This window comes from Fringilla coelebs, assembly GCF_963513975.1.
Source record: "Fringilla coelebs genome assembly, chromosome: 21".
In the NCBI taxonomy this organism is placed as follows: domain Eukaryota; kingdom Metazoa; phylum Chordata; class Aves; order Passeriformes; family Fringillidae; genus Fringilla; species Fringilla coelebs.
This window is the reverse complement of record NC_140047.1, coordinates 4,888,831-4,915,063: the sequence shown is the minus strand read 5'-3', so window position 1 is coordinate 4,915,063 and position 26,233 is coordinate 4,888,831. Positions and strand designations below refer to the sequence as shown.

At 50.2% G+C, this 26,233-nt stretch overlaps 1 protein-coding gene across 1 annotated transcript in view; it reads left to right on the top strand.

Annotated features, from left to right (window-relative positions):
• The window catches only part of ASTN2 (astrotactin 2), a gene marked incomplete at both ends in the record, with an annotated part of 326,465 nt that overhangs the window by 47,304 nt on the left and 252,928 nt on the right, over positions 1–26,233 (top strand). Inside the window, one exon of the mRNA XM_084219630.1 lies at positions 7,082–7,269. Coding sequence (XP_084075756.1) covers positions 7,082–7,269 — 188 coding nt within the window. The remainder of the gene's footprint in view (positions 1–7,081; positions 7,270–26,233) is intronic.

Sequence of the window (26,233 nt, the reverse complement as noted above, 5' to 3'; positions counted from 1 at the left end):
TGGTGACCCCACCACCTCCCTGGACAGATGATCCCAGTGCACAGTCACACCAGAGAGGAGCTGTGAGCTGTGGCTGAGCACCCCTGCTGTCTCCTGTCTCCGAGGCAGCCTCACCCAGGAGTGCTCTCCCCCTTGCTCTGCCCTGCCTGGTGCTTCTCATCCCAACAGAGATGTCTCACCCACGTGCCAGCAATTCCTGCAGGATCAGATTCCAGCTCTGTCTGCCTTTGGCTCCCACCACTGGCCAGGGGGAGCCTCTGCTGACAGGTGAAGATGGAATTGAATGGAAGGGAATTGAAAGTCAAAGAGCCCTGTAATAATTTCACAGTGCCTGAGGCACCACACGGAAGCCCTGGCATTATAAATAAGGGTAATGTGCTGGAGCCTGAACTGCAATCAAAGTAGCTGCAGGAGCACACAGTGTGCTGAGCTTCTCTGGGCTTGTGGAATCAGACTGAGATCTGTGGGCAGCATGGGCAAATCAATATCTGCTCCCTGATGTGTTCAGGGACCCTAAAGCTAGGATTAGAGAGGCCAAAGGGATGTGGGGATGGTGCAGAAGGCTCTAGAGCTAAGACCAAGAGAGCTGAGTTGGAGCAGCCCAGCCCTCTGATTGTCTGAAGTGTTTCCAGGGGCTGGGCCTGGAAGGGGCTGACTCTGCCCTCCCTGCTCACCCTGGCTCATGTCCTGGATGATGCAGACTGCAAGCTCTCCATCCAAACCAAGGAGGTTTTCTTGGTTTTGGGGTTCCTGTTGAGCTTGGGATCTGCCCTCACCATCAGTTGCATTGCTCTGGTGGTCATGACCCCTTTGGTGGCAGCTCAGTTCCTCCCACATCTCTGTGGTTTTGAGGTGACTGGTCCCAGGAGCATGCCTGAACCCAGCTGCTTGTTCTTGTCCTTCCAGCAGAGCCTGAAAACAGCCAAACCCCCTTTGCTGCAAATCCCATTTTTCCTAAACAGCCAAACCCCCTTCACTGCAAATCCCATTTGGCTTATCCAAGGTCAGGCATGTGATGCTGCAGGCTGTAAAAGCAGAGTGCTCCAGCCTGCACTTGGGGCCAGCAGGACCCCCTTGGACCACCCCAAGACCAGGCTGTCTCCAGCCCTGCTCCATCCAGCATCATGCCTTGGACTTGGCACTGCTGGGATCACGACTGGACTCGATGGTCTCAGAGAGATTTTCTAACTCAAACCATTCCCTGATTCTGTGTCCATGCAGACCCACACAGTGCCAGAGCCACCCCTGAAAAATGCCCTGCAGGTGCAGCACTGTGTTCTCACAGACAGGGGCTTTGAAAGGAGGTGATCAGAGCCAGGTTGTCATCCTTTTTTTTTTCCCCCTTTCTTAAATTTCTGAGATTTTCTATTACTTTTTATGATCTGCAGCTGTGCTTGTGTGCTGCCCCAGGGAGCTCTGAGAGGGGAGAGCAGGGGAGGAGGTGTGTAAGGGAAAGGGAGGAAAAAAAAAACCTGAGCTAATGATTGGGATAAAAAACTCCACCACACTGCCACCAAAAGACCCAAACTCTTAGAACTCTTAGGGCCTGTTTGACTGCAGAATAGCCCCCCTGGGAGCATGGGGGAAGCCCCATTTCTCCAGTAATTTTGGAACTAGTCTGCAGTGAGTGTGATAATCTATTCCGCAGGGAGCAATCCTGCGCTGGCAAGGGCACTGGGGAGAGCTCTCTGTTTATGACTTTCTGCATAAATTTGCTTTATTAGCATAAGTGGTAGCTAGCACTGAAGAATCTCTAAACTAACACTTTATCTGAGGTTGGTGCCTCTGGAGAACGTTAACTCAGGAGAGCCCCTGGAGTAACAGCAGATGGGAAGGGGTGGCTGGCAGGATGAGGGGTGTGGAAGAAAGGGGCACAAGCTGGAGTTGTGCCTCTCTAAAAGGAAATAGAATCACTCACCAGATCTCCAGCTTTGCCAGGTTAGGATGCTGAGTTGTGCAGGTGGGATGAGGAAGCCTGGCTGCAGGGCGCAGCTCCTGCTGGGATGGAGCAGGTGGGGAGGAAGGAGGCAAGAAGAGCCTGGATCTGTGCACTGGAAATTACTCAGGGGTTCCTCACCCATCTCCCCAAGCAGTTGGTGCTGACAGGAAAGGTGCCCAGCAGGTCTGAGCAGTGCTGGGCAGCCAGGAGGAAGCACCGGGAGTGTTTGGATATCCGGGGGCGGGGAACCTCGTGGGGATGAACTGCTCTAAGCAAAAGGGCTTATTTTAATAATGGCCTTCAAGAAGGAAATAAAAAATACAATAATCACGGTAGATTAGCAAGAACAAGCCAATTAAATACAACACAGGCTTTGTAAAACACCATGACAGATAAGGCAGGGCTGCAAACTCCCCAGAATTGGTGAATTGCATTAAGTTGGGGTGGGGGCTGGGGACAGCTGGTGAATATTTCAAGCCTGGCAGGCTGCCCTGGAGAGGACAGAGGTGAAAAGGCTGTCCCTGGCTTCAGTGAGACAAGAGGGAGAGGAGGGAGGAGATGGCTAGGGTGGCCTGAAGGCATGGAGTAACAATTCTGCAACTTTAATATCGGCAGTTTCATTTTGTATTCATCACGCCAGCATAATCTGCTTTTATGGGAATCGTCTTGGTTCCCAACCAAATGCATTTAGGCCCCTTTGCTTTTAAGTTTGATTGTAATACAAGTTGAAGATTTCAATGAAATGTTTATATGGAAGGGTTGTAGCGACAGCAGAGGGGAAAAAAGGGGATTAGAGAGTTGGTGGGAAGGGATCTTGCTGTGGTCACTGCTGTCCCCTGCCCTGTCCTGGATGGTGACCTGCTGATGGCCACGAGCCCAGGTCAGAGGCTGAGCCCTGGGGAGAGTTTTGTTTGGATTGCTTGTTTGATTTCCAAGGAGAATGTTAAAGACTGTAGAAGTTGTGTCAGGCACAGATCTTGAGGAAGAGCAGAAAAGGCAGAAATGCTCTGTGTGCCTTTTTTCTGACTTTCAGACCATCCTCAGCTGGTACCAAAGGCTGGTACCATGGGCTTGGCTGAGCTGTGTGCTGGGAGATGATGGCAATTGTCAGGGTTTGGGGAGACACCTGGGCGTAGGAATGTGCTCTCTGCTGACAGAGCGACAAAAACTATTTTTTGTCCCTTTTAAAAGGAAAGAAACCTAGAAGTTTCTCTTGGATTAAGTGAAAAGACAATTCATAGGACTTGGGGGATTTCACCTCAAAATTAAGGATGCCTCATTGGACAAAAGCCAAAAAGTCTTGTTTGGGCAATTTAGTAGAAAAAGAAGTGAACAGAGAAACTAACTGCTTTTGTTAAGTGTTTTACTAGAAGCAAGAACGTCTGGCATTTGGCTTGTTCTTTTTGTTTGTTATTTTGCCTTTTATTAAACCTTTTTGTTTCCACCACTGCAACAGAAGCCATGTTGCTGATTTTTATGCCTCCAAGGGTAGCTGAGTTATCTTGGGTGTGTTACAGACCTCTGAGAGCTGATGAGACCTGGCTGGAGGAGGCAGATATAACACCTGGGGGAGGCTGGCAGGGGAGAGATACCTGCTGGGGTTGGGGAGAAGAGATCCCTCAGCCCCTCTGGGTTGGAGGTGGTGCTGGCTGGGGTCTTTGAGCAGGGGAAGGGCAGAACTCTGGCTGCCTGCTGTGGGGAAGGAGGATCCTCCTCATTTCTTCATTGCCTCCTCTTGCTGAGCACAGCGAGCAGGTAGGAAGGTGGCGTGGCAGATGTTTGATGATGTGTTTGGCTGTTTCACTTGGTGTTTTACCCACAAAGGGCTGCTTGAACCCCATCTGATAGCTCCCCATCCACTAGATACTGAGATTTTTAACAGCTCTAGACCACAAGTGCTTTTCCATTGCTGCACATTTAAAACCTTAACTGTATCTCCTTCAGTTTTGGTGCAGGAATGCCCTTAATTTGTTCCAAAAGCGTTTGAAAGCTCTGATAACAGGCAATCTTGCTGCAGACTATTACATTCTGTCTGATGGATGGGTTTTCACTGCTGTAACTACAGCAGATAGTGGAGTGACAATGTGTGTCCAGTGAAACACAGGCAGAGGAATATTAGTGTCAGCTATATGAGGCCAAAAAACTTCCTTGTGTTTGGGAATTGAGGGATTCTGCAGCTACAGGGCTTGAAAAAGCTTTTTTTTGAATTATTTTTATTGTGAGTGGTGAATCTGATTGAAGGCTCATAGTGTCCTGGGGGTGCTGGGGTAGTAACCAGGTGCCCTGAAATGAAAGTTGAAGCACACAAGTGTTTGTAAGTGTGTGGGAATGGGCACCCAGGCTTGGCAAGTCCGTGTTTGTCACAAATTTCCTGGCTGCTGGGTTTGCTTAAAATTGTGAAATGAATGTTAAATTGAAGTTTCTACTTTTGGAAGAGACCTTTTGAAAATGAAACAGGCTTATCTTCAGTCTAGGCTAAAATCCAAAAAATTGCCTATATTTCAGAACTCCAGAGAAATGTTCTCTGTGATCCTTTTAAACATCCCATGCAAAAAATGTGTGTGTAAGGGAAAAAACTTGGAGAAAGGTTGACCCTGGAGGATTCTTCCTTGCTTCCCTAATGTGATGCAGCCTTTGGAACTGCAGCAAAGGGGTCCTGGTGGCATTCACGTGGTCTGTGCTGTGGGCTGGGTGATATAACCTCCTTGCTGAGCTCTTTAGGAAAGGTCTGCTGCAGGATATGTGTGTGATGAGTGTGTAATGCTGTAAATCATCCCCTCCTGTGGCTGACTGTCCCTCTGGATAGAATTAAGATTATGGCTTTGCATAACAGAGCCTTTCCCTTGATGCTTCCCTGCTCTCCCATGGCCTGTTTGCCTCTGAGGATGATCTTGGATTTCTGCTGCAAAGCTGAGTGAGTGTTTTTGCTCCTGAAAGTAGCATTTGTTTTGATTTTAATTAGACAAGGAGATGCTTTTCAGTACAGACCTTTGAAGTATTGCTGGGAAGATGACTGCAATTAAGCAGCCTTGATATTTCTCTCATTTTATTCTTATTTTTACTGCTATAAGGAACCTTCTGCTTGTGCCTTGTTTGGAGGGGAGAGCCAGGATTCCTTCCATGAGGTTCCCAGGTCTGGAAGGAGCTGCAGGGCTGCTGTGACTTACAGTTTCCAGAGTACAAGCAGCACCCTCTTGGTGCTGATTTGCTGCAAAAATCCCCTTTAATGTCAGGGGAGAGCAGGGTCATTAGCAGGATGTCAGGGCAGTGACAGGGATGTGACAGGGAGCTCCTGCATCCCCTCCCAGGCACAAGTGTGAGCTCTTGGTGGGTCCAGGAGCTGTTTGGTTTTTCTCTGAGTGCTCAGGTGTGCACAGGGGTTGGGGATAAGGAAGGTGCAGTGCTGGGGGGCAGAGGCACTGAGCAAACCCCTCAGGTGAGATGAGGTGACGCAGTGGTGGCTCGGGAGTGTCACCAGTGAGGTGCTGAGTCAGGGACCTGGCAGTGATGATGGGGTGGCCTTGGCCCTGCCATCAGCACCTCTGAAGTGAGGGGGTCTTCTCCATGAGAGCTGGCTTGGCTCTCTTTTGATTCATATTGCAAAGCCAAGAGCTTGCTCCTGGAAAATATATTGATTTCAGGGGTGAAAAAAGCTCTTCCTGAAGGACTGAGAGGTTTTTTTGTCCAGCTGGGTTTGTAGAAGTGCAAGTGGCTGATCTTGTAACCTGAGTGGCTGCTCACCACGCAAGTGTCTTGTTGAAGCATCGTGTCCTGCAAGGTGTGGGTGGCTCCTCAGGACAACCTCAGCTGGGCTTGTTCCTTCCTTCCTCTGCACTGGCAGCTGGAACTGGATGTGCTTTTGACCAGCTGGGCTCAGGGTAATGAAATGCAGAATGCCCTCAGCATTTCCTGGCTGCTTTGCCCTCAGGGGAGCAAGGGCTGTCCTCCCCAGGGACCCTCTGCAGCCGAGGAGGAGGAGGAGGAGAACCTTGTCTCTGTTCTTGTACCTGAGCTTGTGTTCCTGACTGTTCTGGGGCAGACACACCTGCAGACAGTGGGTCAGGGGCTGTCAGACCTGCTCTCTCCCCAAATAGGAGGGAATTGAATTTGGGTCTTCCTCAAAGCTGCTGAAGCTGTGGGCTCGGTGACTAAGAAGACCTGTCTTTCTTCCCATTGCTTAGACTGGAACTGGAAAAACAAACACACAAAAAAAGATGTGGTGGAAGGAGAAATATTTTGGCTCATTTTGTACTAGTATTTTTATTTTTTTGGCTTTGATTCAGCTGCCAAACCCATTCTCTGCAGAGATCCTTGTGCAAGGTGCTGGGCAGCTGTGGAGCTGTCAGTGCCCCTGGCCCACTCAGGAGCTGCAGCTGGAGCTGGGAGCTGCTGCCTCCACAGGTCTGCAGGTCTGGGGGTGCCCTTTGGGCTCTCCAAACCCCCAATTCCGTGCCCTAGGTCAGGGAAGGCTGCAATCCAGGGTGCCCCTGCTGTAATCCAGGATGTGTGCTGTAATCCAGGGTGCCTGTGCTGTAAATCAGGATTGGTGGGACATAAAACCACCAGAAGCTGCAGAAGGTGACTGACAGGAGCAGCTCCAATACCAACAGATATTTGTCAAGCCTGGAGGTTTTCCCTTGTTGCTGGACCTCACAGTCTGTGCTGAGAGTGTCCCTGTTAAATACAGCTGTGCTGCTGCCTCACAGCTGGAGGCAGGTTTCCATTGTAAATGGCAGAAAAGTGTGTACTGGTGTGTGCACCCTGCCTGGTCTGGCACTGAGTGGAGTGAGTGGCTCACTCCCTGAGCCATGAAACTCCCTTGGGCTTGGCTGCAGCTCCCTGGGAGCTTCTTCCAGCCTGCTTCCTGGGAAAGCCACAGGAGGTTCAGGGCACCCTGTGTGATTTGCTGTTCTTGCCTCCCTACTCTTGAAACCCCCAGGCACCCTGCAGCCCCTTGATTTTTATTAATGAAGACAAACATTTCTGTTCGTATATAGGGGAAGTACCAGGTAGAGGCTGAAATGAAATAGAAGCAGTTCTGGGGGTGAGACTCAAAAGTCCCAATTTCCTTGGTAATTTAAAATGCCACCTTTGGGCAGGGTGGGGAATGCTGACCCCGAGCTGTGTGTTGTGTCCCTGCAGAGATGTCGGGGACGGTGTCGGACATTTCGCTGGTGCACTGGAAGCAGCAGTGGCTGGAGAACGGCACCCTGTACTTCCACGTGTCCATGAGCAGCGCTGAGCAGCTCTCCAGGGCCACCCCACCCAGCCTCCAGGAGCCCTCAGAGATCGTGGAGGAGCAGATGCACATCCTTCACATCTCAGTCATGGTGAGTCCCAGCTGCCCAGGGGATGGAGGGACGCCCTCGGAGGAGGGGGGTGAGGAGAAGGGAGGGTGAGTCTGGTGTGCTTGATGGTGGAGCCCTGGAAAATGTTAAAGGTAGAATCTGAAAATGTTAGGCTTTGTGTTTTCCCAGATCAACTGCACCTAGTAAGCAGTGTGATAAATGATATAATTGTTAGATGGGATGATTGTTTAGTAATTAAATATAATTATTATATAAGCATAAGAAGAATCATGAGAAACTGTGTTGGAAATTTAAGGGGGGCTTTGCTTAGCTGAAATCTATGTATACAATAGAGCAATATAAGTTTAATAATCAACATGAAAGTTATATAACGATAGAATATAAATACATGTTCATCTCAACTGTATGGTCGGAGTCAGATTTGGGTCTGTACCCCTGACACCCAGAGCTCTTCAATAAAAGCACCTGCATGGAATCATTCTGTGATTATGTGTTCCTGAACGCTAACATGCTGATGTTTGTGTCCCTTCTTGGTTGGGTCTCCAGACAGGGAGAGATGTGTTTGAATGGGCCAGGAAAAAAACAAAAAAAAACCAAAAAAACCCAACAAACAAAAAGCAACACAGTGCTTGATCTTCTGGGAAAATTAAACAAAGGAAAAGAGTGTGGGGAAGAAGCTGTTGGGAGGATAACAAGGATCTTTGTAGTTCCTCCTGTCTGTGCTGGAAAGGGGTGAAATGCCAATGGAGTGTTTCTGCTTGGTCTCTGTGTTTGGGCTCTGTGCAAAGGCAAGATTTTGGGCTTGGCCATTTCTTTCTGAAGCTGAAGTTTATCTTTCAAGTGAGTAAGGGCTGCAGCATTCCTTGCAAAGGACAAGTCTGACCTAAAAGTAAAAAGATGATCCAGCGCTTTGAATGTCTCCATCTGGGGTGTTTGTGACCTTTTAATAATGCACTGTTTATGTGCTGTGCTGCCTTTTAAAGTTTCAGTATCATATGAGGTGCTTGCCTACGTGTTTGGATCTGGTCCACGGTTCCTCCGTGTTTTAGAGCTCCATCTGTAAGATGGGATTCAGTGCATTGTCCCTTCAGTCCCATTGGGATAAGATACAGAAAAAAAGAAGTCAGGTTGGTATATCCAGGGTGTGTGTGCATGCCATTCATTTGCCAAAGCAATGTTTTAAGGGCCTGAGGATCCCACACAGCGACCCTCTGCAAAAGGTGAAGCTGTTCATCTCTTAGAACCTGGGTCATCTCCTCAGATTCTGTCCTTGGTTTTGGAGGGAGGAACAGAGGCAATGGCTGCACAAATCCTTTATTTTTATTATATTTTATTTTTTTATTTGAACAAGCAGCTATTTGGCTTTTACAACTTAAATCTGGTTTTTTGAGTGTCTCATCAACGGGGCTTTAGATCTGGCACTGAATGCATGTGAGAAGGGAGAGAGGCTTTGCATTAAGGCTGTTGGGCAAGATAAGATGCAGGATGACAGAAGGGAAAGGAGTTGGGGGCTGCATCTTGCTGAGGTGGCTGGGGAATGTTTTTATGTCCTGCTGAATTGTCAGTGGGCTGGGATGTTGGAGAGGGGGAAAGGGTTAGAACTATGTGCTTGGAAAATGAGCCTGAAAATACAAGTGAGAGAACAAAGAAAGAAAACAGCACAGCATGTGTGGGTGTGGAGAGCTCCATCCCTGGCAGGAGGTTTGAGTATGGAATTGTTTGGCTGTTGTGGGCAACCCTGGGCCCTGGAGAATTGTCCTGTGTCTGCCAGGTGACACTTTCTCTGCAGCCTGGTGCTCTCTGCTTGAAATGCAGATTTTCTGTAGTAGGGAGAGATTCAGTCCTGGTCCTCAGCCCTTGCTGAAGATGATCTCTAAAATGCAGGAGATGATGGTGAGTGGATGCTTGGGGAGTTCCTTTGAGAAGCTCCTGGCCAGAGCCTCCCTTTGCTGCACCTGGGAATGGGGGAGCAGCAGTGGCAGGGGATGGAGCTGACAGCACTGCTGGCCATGCCACAGAAATGTCACAGCAATGGGCTTGGCCTCTAATCCCAGCTTAGCCAGGGAAGATGTGCTTTGCCAGTGGCTTGGGAGCACCCATGGCTTTGTTGTGAGAGCTAATTCCTGCCCTGTACCTCTCTTCCCTCCTGCAAAACCAACAGGGGAGAAGGAGCTGTTCCTGCCACACATGGTCAGCTGAAATTCCACTGTCTCTATAAATCCTGCCATTCCCGAGGTCCTGGGCATGGATCTGGCTCTGGGATGGGGTCTGGGCTGCACATGTGTCCTTGGGGAGGCAGGAGCCCTGCAGATCCCTTTCCTGGGTCAGGATTGCAGCACAGGCTTGAAACTTTGCCCAGATTTTTCAGAAGGTTCCTTAACTTTTTGAATGAACCTGAGCCAAGTTTTGAGTTACCAGCAAAGATGATTCTGTTTTGTTGGTTGTTGCTTTTTATGTTTTTTTTTTTTACCTTCCTTGAGGCCTCATGGAGTTCTGTAGGGGAACTAAAATGGGCACAGCTATTTGTTTCTTGGGTGGAATATTTCACCCAGGTCCCTGGGCTGCTTTCCCACTCCTTTATTTCCTTTTCTGACCCCAGCTGGAGCACATCCCAGAGGTTTCCCATCACTTGAGCCCTCCTACCCCAGCAGTGGGGTTCCCTGGCTGTGCTGTGCTTGGCACAGGGAGCCCTGGGTCCCCCTCCTGTCCCCACACCCTCTATATCCATATCCCTTTTGCCTTGGGACACAACCTGTGTCCTCCTTCCCAACTACTTTTCCTTGCCCTTCCTACCACGAAGCCCAGTGTCTCCTGTGTGCTGAATGAGCTAAACCACCATCCCTGCTGGGGACAGAATTCCAGCCCAGTGCTGCCTTGGCACTCAGGTGTGCCCTGTCCATCCTCAGCCCAGCAGCCCACCCCAGGGGACAGGGGACAGGAGGGCAGGTGACAAAGTGCTCCCTTCATCTCCCTTAAGGGGCTCTAACACTTGTTTTACCTCTCTCCTTGTGCTCCAGGTGGTTCAGAGGAGCTGGGGAAGGTTTGCCTGGGGGATTTGGTTAATCCCTCTCCTAGGGAGCACTTGGCACAGTTATTGGGCAGTGAGACATCTCCAAGGCAGGACCTGGTTGGGTTTCTGGAGGTGTTTATGGCCTGGCTGGGAGCTCCTACTCTGCCTCTAAAGCCAAGACCCGCTCTGTGCTGCATGGGGGCTCCAGGGAGGTGCAAATCCTGGGTTTATTCCTCTTTCCAGTGATTCTGGCTGTCAGTCCCTGCCTTTTTGGGATGGGTTTGCTTCCAGTGCAGCAGGAAAGTGTCCATGGCCCGTGTCCCTGTGGCCACCTCTACCCCTGCAAAGCTGTCACCCTCTTCACACCTCCCTTCCCCAGCTCAAGGGCATCTTTGACAGCAAGATAACACTTAATTTTTATTTTTTTTTTCCTTTCCTAACTGTTTTTTCTTAATCTCTCCCCAATGAGACATAACATTAATTACTGCAGTTAAAGGGAATTCAGTCTCCATTACTCTCTGCCACCCATTTCCTCTTGGCTTGAGCATCTGAAATTTGTCTCCCAAATGAAAAGAAGGGATAAAGGGAAACGAAAAACAAATATGTAAATGCAAGATTTTATTTATTTACCCATTTTTTTTTAAGCACAGTGTCAAGTAGAAAGGAATCAATATTTTTGTCATTATGCCTGTTGTGTTTTTTCACCATAATCTCAGCTGTCATTTGGGTTTAATTGTGTTGTTTCCTGTTGTGTGGAAGTAAATCTTATCTGTTTTGGATTAAAATTCAATGAAGGTCACAGCAGCTCGAAAACTTACCAGGCTGCAGCAATTAATGTTCATTTGGCTTTGATAAATTGGAATGTTCCCCACAATGGGACTAGAGTGGATTTCAGAAGCAATAATTCTTCCATTAACTCAATGATTCCCTGTGTGATGGAGCATCTTGTCACTGCTCTGTTTGTCATCTGTCACTTCAAGGATCTGGGCATATGCCTGATATGATTTATCATGATTATTGGGGCTGCTTGTGTCAAAACATTTTAAACCACTAATTATTCCAGCCTTGTAAATTGCTGAATTTAACAAAACATAAGAGAGATTTATTTTTTTGTTGTTCCCTCATGTCCCAGTTTAATTATTGTTTTGTGTGGTGTTTAAGCCAGCCCTGGGGCTGTGTCTGGAGGCTTTGGCCAAAGAGGGGTTGTTGGTCAGGCTCTGAGGGGTGGCTCTGGGTGGGACAGACAGGTTTGATCTCTGCACTGACCCTTTGATCCCTGTGAGTGTGGGGATGCAGGTTTGGGAAGAGGATGCAAAGCTCCATCCCATCCTGCTTGGATTGATGGGATCTCCTCTCCTGTGAGTGATGCCAGTAAAGCAAATCAATCTCTCTTACATGGGATACCAGAGCCAGGACCATCCCTGCATGCTGGGAGGTTTAGAAATGTGCTCTGTGCTGCTTCTGCTCCAGCTCCAGCAGAAATAAGCTGGGTTTTTGGAGAGTGGTCATGAGGAAAAGCCTTGGTGCATCTCATGCCATCACCTTGCAAGGGACCATTAAAGTGTCTGGAGTAAAAGGTGACCAGACCTCATCAGGTTGCTTTAAAAAAAAAATTACAATTTTTTATTTTTAATGCCCACTTTCTGCTGGCTGTGCTGGCAGCAGGCAAGTTATCTCACGGCTTCTAGGTCTCCCAGAGGATTTTCTTTAACTCATATTTGTGGAGTTTCCCTTTTTCTTCTCCTTCCCATACATCCTAATGTTTCCCTAATGATCAGCTGCTGGTCCTGTGCTCCATCAGCCCCTGAGCTGGGTGTAAATTGTGCTCCTAAACTCTTCCTCTGCTCTCACATCCTGCTCTGAGGTGGAGCTGGGAAGGAGCCCTGTGCCCCAGGGCATCTTTGGTGTGTCCTGGGCCCTTGGGGCTGCCCCAGGCTGGGGTTCCTTAAGGAACCTCCAAGGGCAAGCAGGTTTTTGGGAGCTCTGATCACCTTTAGGAAAAAAAATCTTCCCTGTGAGGGTGTGATGCCCTGGCACAGGGTGCCCAGAGCAGCTGGGGCTGCCCCTGGATCCCTGGCAGTGCCCAAGGCCAGGCTGGACAGGGCTGGGAGCCTCTGGGACAGTGGGAGGTGTCCCTGGGGTGGCACTGGATGGCTTTAAGCTCCCTCCCAACCCAGGCCATTCCATGATTCTGTGTTTGCTCTCCTTCCCACAGGTGGATATAACATCATCCCAGTGCAGCTGGGCTCCTGCCAGCTTGAATGGGAGGGGAGAGGAGGCTGAAACCCTTCCCAGAGCTGGGCTGATTCCCACTGTCCCCAGCAAACAGCTCTCAGGGGTGACCCCAGCTCCTGTGGGCACATCCCACCCGGGCTCCTTCAGCCCCAGCATCCCCTCAGGCTGGCCATTCTTTGTTTCTCATTTCCCTACCCTGCAGTATTTTGGCCTCCTTGGTGCAAAACTTCCCAGTGGATTCTGTTCCCTGCCTTGTGCTTGCATGGTGCTGTGGGATTGCTGGCAGCACCAGAGGACCTGGCTTCTCCAGAGATGCAAAACCTTCCTCTGGCTCCTTGCAGCTTGTCTTGCTGATGGCAGCACTGGAGCTCCTGTCAGCCAGCTCAATGGGAGAAAAAAACCCTGGTGTGACATGAGTAATGAGGTAGTGAAGAAGGCACAACATCTGTGTCATCATTTCTGCACCAGGAGGTCAACCAGATTCATCAAACGTGCACTTCCAGCTTGTGATGTGTTTAGAAATTAATTAAGATAGGGAGAGAATTGCTGCAGCAGCAGATTTTCTTATCTGAAAGGTATTAAAAAGCTAAATTGATCTCCAATGAGCTGTTTTTATTTAAAAAAAAAAAACAAAACCTGAAAGAAAAGCTCCAAAATCCCTGGGTTCAGCATGTCCCTGTGTGAGGATCACATGTTGGGAGAGGAGGAGGAGGAGCTGCCCACCCTGATGTGGAGGTGGACAAGCATCCCCAGATCCCTGGGGTGGGGATGGGAGCTGCAGGCTCTGTGCTGACAGCTGACCAAACGACCCTCACACCTTCACCAATCCTCCCCACGCTGCTGAAGGTGGCCCTCAGTTCTTTCCTGAGCTTCCTCAGGGTTCCTGAGGGGCTGGTGGGATGGAGCTCTGCTGGCTCAGGGGGCTGGAGCTCAGCCCAGCTGGAAGCTGCAGCCACCAGTCAGGCAGGAGCACTGGAACTGGGGCACTGAGGAGCACTGAGGAGCTGTTGCTGGTCCATGCTGGAAGAAAGTCCCACTCCTGTCACCCTGGCACTGTGGTGGCATCTGCTCTTTCCCAGGATGGGACATGCTTTGTCTCCAAGCTCCATTTCCATTTTAATGTGCCATTAACCAACTTCTTGCTGTCTGGGAGAAGGAGCCTCTTTCATCCACCTTCCCCCTCCTCTCCACTGTCCTTTGCAGAGCTGGTGTAAAACAGGGACTAATTGTAGTTAATGATGTGCTCTGATATTTAGGGAATTAATTTTTGGGGGATTTGTCTTCAAATTGTCACTTTTGTGACAATGACACCTGTTATGCTGAGAATTTTTCACCAGTCTCTCTCTGTTTTCCACCTTAACTCCAGTAAATACATTAGACCCTCTATGGCTTTCTCTCCATCAGACTTTTTCCACCCCACTGTGTTAAAATATGTAACTGGAGTGTTTGATTTGCATCTCTGATAAAGGAAGGCTGGATAAATACTCTCAGTTCATCAGAACTGAGCAGCACACTTGACTTTCTCATCTCATCCCCAAAGCAATTGAAAACTGGGGGGGAAAGCAGCCATGGGAAGCACTGGGAAGGGGTTTGGATTTTGCAGATGGCATCGAGGGTGTGGGAGGGATTTGCAGCCTGAGAAGATTTCCCCAGCCTCGACGTGCAGAGAATCGAGCACGGAAGGGAAAACCTAAAAACTCCCAGTGGAAAAGTGGCCAGGGCTGTCAGAGGGTGTGAGAGATGGCAAGGAGGATGCTGAAGTCGTGAGGAGATGAAGGAAAAAACACCAGAGGGAAGATTTTGGGAGTGGGGTGAGCAGAGCAGTGTGGACTTGTGGGACAGAGGGGGACACACTCTGCCTGCCTGCACCCCTGGCCAGGTCCCTCTGTGCTGCCAGGCACTGCCAGGGTATTTTTATCAGTTTGCTGATCTCAGAGGCTTGTCTTGAACTTGTTCCCTTCCTTCCTCCTCCTCACTTTTTCCCTTCCCACCATCTGTCTGGGAAAACTACTCACATCCCCAGCACTGCAGGGTGTAGCTGGTGGCCTGACCTTTTGGTGGTGTTTTTTTCTTTCCCCAGTGTGGAACAAGCAGATGGAAATCCAAGCTTCAGTGGGGTGGCTCTGCCTCAGCTCCTGGTTTCCATCCCTCTCCTCCACAGGTTGCTTCTCACTGAGCTGCTGGGCTCCTGGAGAGAGCAATTCCACGTGGGAGCCTGTGCTATAATCCTGTGTGTAAAGTGCTGGGAGTACTGGATTGGTACCTTTGAAACGTTGATGTAAACACAGAAATACTTTGCAGCTCCCAGCCTGGATCTAATTGCTTGAAACTGCCAGGCTCCAAAGTACATATGGCATTAAAATTGTCAGGAAATGTTATTCCAGGAAAACTCCTGTGGATGCTGCCTCCTTCTCCAGTGATGGCTGGGTGTGGGTGTCCCCTGGCTCTGAGCTTGTACCTCACAATGGAGAGTGTTTTCCTGGGAATGCTGGCAGGGTGGAGGATGTTGTCTCCTCACTGGTGAGGCTGTGCTGTGCTTTAGTCTCAGCAGGGATATTATAATCTCCATTTTTGTGTTGGTACAATATGGGCTCTGACCCAGGGCGAGGAGCCTCACCCAGCTCTCACATCCCTGTGGGCTTGAAAGCTGGCTTGGTCTTCAGACAAGCAGCAAAATGCCTTTTATTTTATTTTATTTTATTTTATTTTATTTTATTTTATTTTATTTTATTTTATTTTATTTTATTTTATTTTTCTTTTCTATTCTATTCTATTCTATTCTATTCTATTCTATTCTATTCTATTCTATTCTATTCTATTCTATTCTATTCTATTCTATTCTATTCTAATTTCTTTCAAACCTTGTGTTATCTGCAGTTCTCGCTCCTCTCAGCTGTTCCTCGTGTTTGGATGTGAGCTGGAAATGTTTGCATCTGTTCAAGTGTTGTCAGTGTCAGGCTCTGGCTCCTGTGAAGGTGAACTGTGCCCAGCCTCATGCAGAACAGCTTCAAGGTGTTTGTGAGAGATGTTCCATCACAGCACCACAAAAGGCTGAATTCGCATTTGATTGGCAAAGCCCGAAGATGGGAGTAAAGTGTTAATGACAGGATGAAATGCAATATCATATTTGTCCCCAGAAATATATTTGTTCTCAGTTTGGGCTTTCTTTTTTTTTTCCCATTTAAAAATAAATTGGACTTGGTTTCACAAGGCACCGCGGTGCCGTGAAAAGGCAGAGTGCTTTTTGTTCAGGGAAGTGTCAGAATGAAATGTTTCTACTCTTCAACACTTTCTATATCCTCCCCAAAACCACTTACACTTCAGTTTCAGCTGATGTGAAACTGTCTGAGCAGATAAACCCTTCCTGGGGAAAAAAAAAAAAAACATAAAAAAAACCCTTTCCAGGCTGTGTGTGGAGTAGCTGTGCCTGGAGCAGGGGAGATGTGGTGCTGAGGGATCACCACCCTCTGGGTCCTGCAGTGCCTGGACCAGGGCAGGGATGCTCAGACCCCCTCCAGCAGGAAACAGAGGGAAGGAACTCACATATCCATGATTTTCTCTGGCTGCTCAGACCCCCACCAGCAGGAAACAGAGGGAAGGAGCTCACATATCCATGATTTTCTCTGGCTGCTCATACAGCAGAGCACTTTCTGTGTGTGTCTGGGTCTTGCTGCTTTGGAACTTGGGCAAAATTCCCACTGGCTTAATTGGGAGCAACATCAGGCCAAGTATGGTTATTTTTACCTGTCGCTGCTCCCACTCCACCGCCTCCCTCCCTCCTCCATCCCCAGGGGTGAGGGGGAACGAGCTCTGTTTCAGCTTTGAAAAGGTCTCTGCCAGCTCCAAGCAGGAGCCTCCTCAAGAAGTCTCAGGATGTGCAGCGAAGGAAAAGGGGAGAGAGAAAAAAAAATAAAAATGGAATTGTGCTTATTGTTAAAATCCAATTATATAAAGCTGCAGGAAAATAACTGTTTATGAAGGGAGCTGATTGACTGGCTCAGCTTTGCCTCAGGTGGGTGCTTCTGGGGCTGGATTTATGGCAGTGCCTGGAGAGGCAGTGAGTGGGAGCATCAGCCCCAGCCCTGCTGGGGTGAACTTGGATTTCAGGGCTTGGATATTTTTTTTCATTGTGTTCCCCTTTATCCAACAGGAAAACCGGTGGCTTTCCCTTCGAGCTGCCTCCTTTTTAGCTCCTCAGGAGAGAGGAGACCACTCCCTTTTTATTCAGATGGCAGGTGAGGAACCCTGCAGGTGCATGGCAGCAAAACCACTGATGCTTTAGCAGTGCCAGGGGTCTCCATGTCCCCTCCCAGAGCTGGAGCTGGCCAGCAGCTCCTCACCAGCCATTCCTGGGGCAAATATGAGCTCTCCTGCTGCCCTGCTGTGATTTTCCTCATTGCAGCAATCTCGGGCTCAGGGTTACAGGCAGTTGACCTTACCTTGAGGCATCCCTGGGGCTGGTTTAGGGCCACCAGATCTACCTGGGACCCCTGTGGCTTGTGCTGGGATGGATGCTGGGATTCTCCTTTTCTTCTCTGTGTGCTTGAGCTGCCTCTGCCACAGAGCCCAGCTCCTCCTCTGGCTGTCTGGGGGCCGAGGGGAGGAGGAGGAGTCCGAGGTGTTCCAGTGGCTGCTGCTGAGCCCTGGGAGCTGGGGAATAGCCCTGTCAAACCAGAGAAGGGAGGTGACCTGGTTCTTCTCTCCCCTCTGCCCTCTGTGCTGGGAAGGGAGGGATGAGCAGGGCTGTTCCATGGCTGGTGTTTGTGCTGTGCCCTCCCCACAGGGACAGGGGCTTCACGTGAGCATCTCTGCAGCTCAGTCTGCTCTGCAGGGAGGGTTTAGTGACACAGAGAGATTTTAGTGACACACACAGAGAGATTTCAACCAAGCTGCTCCTGCCTCAGGATCCTGACTGCTTTGGGTTTGGCTGTCTGTACCCCTGTGTCCCCCAGCCCGGAGCTGGTGGGGTGCAGGTGGGCAGGCTGTGCTCCCAGGGCTGCCTGGAGCACCCCAGGTGTGGCAGGGACAGCTGAGCCTGCAGAGGAAGCTGGTGCCCAGCCTGCTGATGGGATGCAAAACGAGCAGGTCAATGACAGTCATGTGCTGTGTGCTTCTGCCAAAATAATCACGTTTCACCTGACCATGCCTTCGCTGGTGTTCGTGTCTCTGCTGGCATCCAGCCTCCCTCCTTTCCATGCTGGAGTGTTTTGTGATCTGTTAAGGGGGATGGACACCCCTCCTCAGGAGAATCCCCCCTTGTGGGAGTGCTGCCATCAGGTTGCTCCTGGGTTGGATGTTCCTGGGCTTGTCCCCATGCTCTTCTGATTGGTCCCTTCCTTCCCTCCTCCTTTGAAAAGCATGGTTAATTAAATATTTGGACCCATCCTGTTATTCCCTGAGCTGCTGCCATTCTCCAGCAGCAGGTTTTTCACCCTTGGTGCTTTCTGGGTGCTGGTGAGCTCCTTCCTGAGCACCTTCAGCCACCTCCACGGGGTCTGCAAGTGCTGGGGAGGAGAGAGGCCCTGCCTTTCTGGGCAAAATCCCTGTTTCACCCCCATGCACTCAATCCTGCTAGCACAAGTGTGCACCCAGCAGCATTCATCATTATCTCAGAGGGATTGCTGGGGGTGAGTGCTGCTTTTGGGGGCTCCACACAGCGCTATGGGGTGCAGGGAGGCTGTGCCCAAGTGCTCCCTCCTGTCTTGCCTTCCCTCTGCTGCCTGGGAGGGTGATGGCTTCATCCTGGCCTGAACAAAGCAATGACTTCAGGTTATATCTGCTCACCTCCTGCCACAGCCTGGACATAGCAAAACAAGTGGTGTGGGGTTTTTTTTTTCTGTTTGATTTTTTTATTTTAAAACTTTTTTTCCCCCATGCTCTTCCTCCTTGGCACACAGATCAACAGGGGGAGGGGACCTTCAGCCAAGCTCTCCATCACATGTCCCTTGTTTTTTGTGTGTTATTTTTTCCCCACTGCTGCCCTTGCCAAGGGAAGGACATTGTGGAGCTGCTGAGGCTGGCAGGGGCTGTAACACTGCCTGCCAATAGCCTCAGTGTTTGAAAAGAATTAGGAAATACAAGCTCTAAATTAGCTCCCAAATCATCTTCTCCCTTTTCCCTGGCTGGAGAGCCCCTCAGAGCTGCCCCTCTGTGGTGGGGCTCTGCTGTGGGGCTGGAGAGGCTCGGCCTGGAGAAGCAGCACGATGCTCCCATGGGGACAGCAGGAAGAGCCTCAAGGCAAGCTGGAGCACTCCAGGGACAAATTCCTGCTGTCCCTCCTCCCCACATGTCCCTGCTGCCCCCTGCCCAGCTCCCTCCTGCTATAACCCCTTGGGCAGCGTGCTGGGGCTCCTGGCTGTGGTGCTGCAGGGCAGGAGGGGAAGCTCAGGCTGGAGGGACATCTGCTGAAAGCATCCCAGGGGAGGTGGGAGCCCCATCCTGTGCTGGCCCCAAGGATGCTGCTGAGGGCAGCCAAGGTCGTGGCCTGTTGGCAGCACACAGGGCAGGGACATCTGGGGCAGCAGAAGCTGGAGGAGGCAAGCAGGAGGCGTGCTGGCTGTGAGTCTGCTGGGGGGTGGGATTATGCCCTTTTCTGACCTAGAGATTGGGTGATTTCCCACACTGGGGAGGGGGACAGCCTGTGCCCTGGCCAGCTGTTCCCCTCAAACACCTCACTTCTGTCCTTGCCAGCTCGGTGGGGGAAGGCAGCAGCTGCAGTGAGGTGGAGCAGGAGCAGCTCTGTGGCCCTGTGCTCTGCCTGGGCACGATAGCCACAGGGCAGAGCTGGTCCCAGGGCTTTTGGGGAGAGCTGGCTGTGCAGCAGCTGAGCCTGGGGAGCAGCATGGCTCTCAGGGCTGCTGTTCTGGTATGGCTGTGTCTCAGAACTTTGTCTCTGCTTCTGTTGTCACCTCTCAAGAGAGAAACGGGAAGGGCTCGGCTTTGCTGCCTCTCCTGGAAATTCAGGCTTCAGCTCTGCAAATGCCCTGAGGTTCTGCATCCCCCCTGGCACTGCAGCCTTCACACTGAATGCAAATTGCTCTCTAAATGTCTCTGTAGGTGGATTTTAGTGCTCAGGTGCTGCGGGGCAGAGCACAGGCATCACAACTGATCTGCTCTGCTAACCCCAAACCATCCCAGGAATGGCTTTTGTGCCATGGGGCTCTTTGAGAATGAGGATGCTTCCCTGGAGGGCTGAGCATCTCCAGGATGTGTTACTGTGCTGCTGTGGCTCAGGGAGGCCGGGCTGCTGCTGCCAGCATCACTCCTTCTCCTCTTTCTCCTCTTTCTCCTCCTTCTCCAGGCCCTTGGAGGCAGCACGTGTGTGGGAGAGGAGCGCAGAGCTGCCTCGGGCACTGAAGTCTGTCCCTTCATCCTAACAGCAGGCACCTTGGGAAACAGCAGAGGAAAATTCCACTTCTACAGCAGTGCAACTTGGGTTTTGTATTATTATTATTTTTTTTCAAAGGCTCTGTCAGGCTCCTGCTCTCTCCCCCTCCCCGTGCTGTGCAGCCAGCTCTGAAGCAGAAGTGATATTTTCTGCCAATGCAATGATTAGCCTTTCTGCTAATGACCCACGAACAGTGTCCAAAATAAATGAGCCCAACCTGCTCATCTTATTAGCCAAATGATTGCATAGAAAGAGGAAATATCTGCAGAAACAGCTTAGGCAGCTGTAATTTGGAAGCGTGGAGGAGTCACTGCTTGAAGTATGGAGAGGAGCCATATGTCTTCAAAAAGCTGGGAGAGCTCTCGTGTTATTGGGGTGCTTCTGCTCACTCCAGGCTCCCCCTTTTGTGAAATAATTGTGCAGGGCTGGAGCTGTGTCTGTCCTCAAATTCTGTTGGTTCCTGGGCCTGGGAAGCTGGACACAGGTAGATATTTCTGATATTTCTCCTCTTGTCCTTCTTGTCTGTTTTTTGGCTTCCCCCATCCTGTAGATGAGAGGCAGCAGCAGTGGGATGTTGGTCAGGAGAGCAGCTGATGCAGTAGCCAGCACCAAGCTGCTCTTCAGGAGCTGTTCTTGTGTCCTTCAGGCTCTTCCCAAAGCACTTGGCAAGGCTGTGGAACATCCTTGGTTGGCATGAACAGGGATGAGGAGCAGAAAAGGGACAGGGGAAGGCAAGGGGGGTTTCTGCAGAGAAGACAGGTGAAGGGGCTCTTGTGATCCCCCTCACAGATTGTGGTGATGATGAAGAGTTTGCTTTGGAAGGGATTTCAGGCTTTGTGTAAATGCAAGAGAGAAATGGGGCTGGGTGCAGGAGAAGAGTAGAGCATGAGAATGAATATATGGAGAACTGGAGTGTGAAACCCCTCCTGATTTTGGGAACAGCTTGACCTTCTCTGGGAGACATACCAGTTTGAAAGGTGGGTTGTCTTCCCAGTGTGTCCCAGTAGGTCTCTTGCCCACAAAAAGGCCTGTCCCTGAGAGAGGTGACAGCAGTGTGGCTGACCTGGAGAAGGGCTCTGGGAGCTGAGACAAGCCCTGGAAGGCTGACTGTAGCTTCCAAGCTGTATCACATCAGAGGATGTGCACAAGCTCCTGTCTTGTCTAACAGCAGAGAAAAACACACTTGATCCTCTGGTCCCCTGGAGGGAGGGCAGTTGGAAGCCTGGCTGATGATTCACCAGCCCTAAAACTGCTGAGGAGGGTGAGGTCATCCTCTCCCAGCACCCTGTGTGCAGCCATGTGCTTCCCTGACCTTCTCTGAGGCACAGCTGATGTGTGCTCCCACAGCAGTTCCCTTGTTCAGCATCTCAGCTTTGGGGTCCCCTGGTCCCACCAGGACCCTTCAGGAGCTGACTGGGACCAGAGCCCTGCTTGATATTCCATGTCTCTGTTCACATGTGTGCATGCATATCCATCAAATAGAAACTCCATCCAGCTGCATGTACATTTATTATTTTGTTTTTTACCAGGCTGGGATCTGAAGGGTGCCACGCACAGAAATAAGAACCATGACTTTAATTTTAACTATATTCATATGTAGCTACTTCATTGCTCCTTTCTGTTTCATGCAGACAAATTCTGGACTTCTTTCTTCCTTTCCTAATTAATGGGATAATTGCAAATCGTGCATTTTTTTTCTCCTAAGAAGTTTTGGGTTGAAACGATTATCTGTGTTTGGAAAACATCCTGACAGTGCAAATATTGAAAACTGGAGCATTGAGTGGAGGAGCCAATGACCCTGGCTCTCCTTGCACCTCTCAGTGTCTCTCCCTGCTCTCAGGAATGCTGCCCTGGCTCCCTGGGGCTGGGGGGTGGATGTGTGGGTGTGGATGGAAGGTTCACCTGCACGCCCCAGGCTGCATTTGATAACTTTTTCTTCCTTGTTGTCTTAAACAAGTTTTTCAGGTTAATGCTGCGGTGGTTTGGCTGCAGAAAGTGTGACTGCAGGGTTTTGTTTCTTTGGTTTTTGTTCTGCTATTTTTTGGTTGTTTGGTTTTGGCATGTTTGTTTGTTACAAGTGGGGGAGTTTCTTCTTTAGTGCCCCAATTTAGTGCCACGATGGCAGTGCCTGTCCTTTGATGGCACTGCCATCCGTGGGGACACCCTTTTGTTTCTTTGGCTTTTGTTCTGCCCTTTTTGGATTGTTTAAGTGGCAGAGCTGCTTCTCCAGTACCCCAGCCCTTCCACAGTGCCAGTCCTGTCCTGTCATGGCACTGCCATCCCTGGGGACACTGAAGGAGCACTTCATTCTCATGGGCTTCCAGGATGAAGGTTTGCTTTTCCATGGGATCTGTGGAGCGGAAGAAGGGATTTGGAGCAGTCATTGAATCCAGCTCAGTGCCCTGGGGCAGGATCAATAGCCCTTTGTCACTGGTGATGGATGTTTCTCTGTCCTGTTCTGCAAGAATTCCTGGTCCCTGTGGGTGATGTTTCAGCCTGCCTGGTTTGACACGGATCAGGGTCCAGCAGCCCCAAGAGTGCTCTGCCTCCAGCCCAAGATTTCAGATAACTTTTGCACAGATTTGAATGAGCAGGAGGTTTGAAGTGATGGATGGATGGAAACCCTTTTCCTGTAAATGTTTTGCTCTGAGGATTTCGCTGCAGGTCTCTGGCCCCTGGCAGCATGCAGGGATGCAGGCTGGCATCCCCCCAGGGGTGGAGGGTGACCAGAGCTGCTGATTTTGAAGAGGAGGGGTCTAAGCACTTCCATTTTTCTTTTCAAGCTCCCTCTGAACATTGTGTTATGACCCTGCTCTGTAATGCAGGTCCAGCAGCCTGTCCCTGCAGTGACAGGGACATTTGGTGCCTGAGGCAGGAACAGGACATCTGGGTTGCTGAGGCTCTGAATTCTGGGATTTTATTCCCTGGAACTCCTGCAAGACACATTCAGCCTCTGGTTTTAAAACCCACACTCCTGTCCAGCTGGTGTGAGGACACCTGGTCTGAGATCAGTAACAGTGCTGCTCTTCTGTGCTTCCCAGACACTCTACTGCATTTAGCCTTGGATTTGTGGATTTATTCTAGTCCCACTGCCATGAAACACGTGTGGGGCTGCTCCCTGAAGGAACTTTTCCAAGGTTTGTCCAAGGACCATGGACCAGAAAGGCTGAACCACCAAGTCTGCAGCTCTCTGGCTGTAGCACGAAGTAGAGACTCCATTCTATTTTTTTGGCTTCCTTTGTTCTGTGGGAAATTACTCTTGAGTGATGAAAGCCTGAAAGAAGGTCAGATGTTGAGGACAACAGCTGAGTCCCTGGAGAGTGAGAGGCTTTTTGTTTGGAGGTAGAGGAGGGTTTGAAAGGTGGAGGAGCTTGTGCAGGCCAGTGCTGCCTCTCAAGGGCACTTATCTCCACCCCAGGGCTCCCTCCTCCCCTTGCACCCAGGTGAGCCTCTCTGGGAGCACACAGGGCTGGATCTTCACCTCCCAATCATTCTTTCCCCAAAGGCCAAGCTGTTTCTTTTGCAGGGCTCTTCTGAAGATGGGAGCATTGAATAAACTGGGCTTAATTTAGATTGGATGTGAACTCAGGCCAGCCACAGGATAGGCAGCACATCCAGGAGATGGAGCTGGGTGGAAGTTGTTTTCCTGCCTCCTACAGGAAGGAAAGAGGGAAATCTAAAAACAAACTGCTGGGGGATGCCTGTGCATGGTGGGGGGAGTGAGCAAGCTAAAGCTCAGTGCTCAACAAACAAGGAGTGGAGAGGAGCTTTGTGAGCCCAAAGGTGTGGGCAGAAGGACTTTATTAGCTCCATTTGAAACAGTCTGTCTCCATTCCCATTAAGCTGTAGACTCTAACTTCATTTTAGCTTTACATTTAAATTTTCAAAACAGGCCTGTCAAATTAGTAAAAGGAAATTTGATTAGAGAATGGCAGCAGGATTGAGTCTTTGTTTTTCTCAGTTCACAATTTGGCTCAGCGTTTGCTCTTCACCAAAAATACATCGTTGGAAAAGTGGGTTTTAGCTAGTCAACACTTCCCAATTGTGAGGGAAAAAACTAGGGAGCAGAGATGGAGAATTCCTGCCACTAGTTGCCCGGCTGTTGTCCCTTTTCTGGGACCTGCAGAGTCAGGCTGTGCCACCAGGGCTGAGGTGGCATTAGGTAGTGACGAGGGACTGGGGGGAAAGAAGGTCCCAGAAGGCTGGCATGTCTTTGTGCCTTCCCTGCTGGCTGCCATCCCCATGGCTGGGTTCAGCTGTTGGAACTCCCTGAGGACATCAGGGGTTGAGCCTGGCAGCAGCTTCAGGAGCCTGGATGAGTGGAGGATGCCTCAGGGGGGTGCTGGGCTGCTTTGGGGTGAAGTGCAGAGCTCTGCCCATTGATCTCAGCAATTCCCTGTGTCTGCCCCAGGCTGTGCTGGGTGGGAGAGCATTCCAGAGGGAGAAGGATCAGCAAGGCAGATGGGCAGTACAGCTAAACACTGGCTAATAACAGCCAGGGGAGGGGATGGGGCTGGAGAGCTGGGAATGCCATCCATCCCAGTGCCTGGGAGAGCTTCCGGGGGGCTGAGGGAGATTTTGGGGTTGGAGGAGCAGCTTTCCTTGCCCAGAGCCCTCTTGGGAGCAGTAATGGGGTCTCAGACTGGCTCTGGGGTGGCCACCCTCACCTGGTCCCTGCCTGCTGCCGGGGATGGAGCTGGGATCTGCTCCACAGTTATTCACAGATGCTGCAATTAGGCTGGAGACACAGTGTCAAAAACCTGTGTCAAAAACCTGTCAGCAGCCCCGGTGTGTGCTCAGGGAGGGGGCTATTAGCCCGTTATTATCCATTTACCCAGATAGCCCAGCTAATCAGCTTTCAGATGGGGAGAATTAATTGGTTTCGATTGGAGCACCAGGCACGTTTAATTGAAATGAATCCTTTCCCCCTTCCAAACAGGCACTTCCTCAGCTGCTGCTGCCTGGGGAGGGGGGCTGCAGCCTCTCCACCACCACCCTCATGGTGTGGGGCAGCTGAGCTGGGTGAAGCAGCTGTAGCAGCCATGCCCTGCAATCCTCACTCCATCTGCGAAGGAGTTCTTGTTTCTCTATCCCTGCATCCCACTCCAAACCCTCTGCTCCCAGCTGGGATGGAGAGTGTGAGTCTCAGGTTGTCTCAGCCCCTTGGAGCATACCAGGGAGCGTGGCAGGTCATCTTGGTGGCACACAGGTGGCATCACTGCCATGCTGTCACCTCTGCTTTCCTCCTGTTGACTTGGATGTTCTGCATCTATATGGGAGAAAAAAAAAAACAAACAAAAGAAAAAAATCCACCTTGAATTTCAGAAGTTTGGGGATGGGGACTGTCCCCAGGATGTGCAGAGCTCCTCAGAGCTGGGGGTTCAAAGGGCTCTTTGGGAGGTGCAAATCCAGCTTTTCCCTTCCCAGCCCAGTGACAGGGTGCCTTGTCCCCCCTTGTCCCAGCAGAGGGTTTGCTGCTCTCACACCCTTCAAACAACAAGAAAAAAACCCAAATCTGGTGCATTCCCATACTTGTATATTCCCAATTGATACAGCAAGAGGCTGGGTGAGAAAGGAGCAGTTTCATCAAGATGTGTGCAGAACAAAAAGGTTTCTGTGGACTCATGTGAGCAGTGACTGTGGGAGCTGCAGAGCAGGAAATCCCATCCCCATGGGTTTGTTTTCCCACTGTGCTGAGCCCCGAGGTGGTTTGGAGGCACCACATGGAGAGCTGGATGAGGGAACTCTCAGTTCTTGTCAGGGAAATGAAAAAGCCCTGGGAGATGAAAAAAAGCCCTGAAACACGGGATAAATTTTATCTGTGTGCAAGGTTCCAGTGAACTTAATGGGAGTTAAGTGTGTGGTTAAGTGCTGTATTTAACTGGGCTTTTAAGAGCCTGCTGGGAATAGCTGTGGTGTTTTGGGAGAGGAGGCTTGTAGAGTTCCTGAGGTCTTGGATCTTCTCTTTAAATCAAACTCTTGGATCTCCCTGCTCTGTTCTACATGGAGGGGCAGCACAGTTTTCAAATTTCTTGTCAAATCATAAAGGAAAATTGATTAAAATTAAGGTTTGGTTTGTTTTTTCCCTTTGTTGTGTGATGATCAGTGGAGGCTTTGTGGGGCTGTGCTGTGTGACTCCTGTAGTGTGACTTATGATGCCAGAATTCCAAGGTACCTTCAGATGCCAAATGCCACCTGGGCATGTGCACAGTGGCTTTATCCCTGATGACGTGTTTGAATACCCTCCCTCTCCTTCTGGAAAGCTGTGGTTTGTGTTCATTCAGCTGTGGATGTTCATTATGCTGAAATGTTTGCACTTTAAATATGGTAAGGCAGGGTTTGTTTTTTGTGGG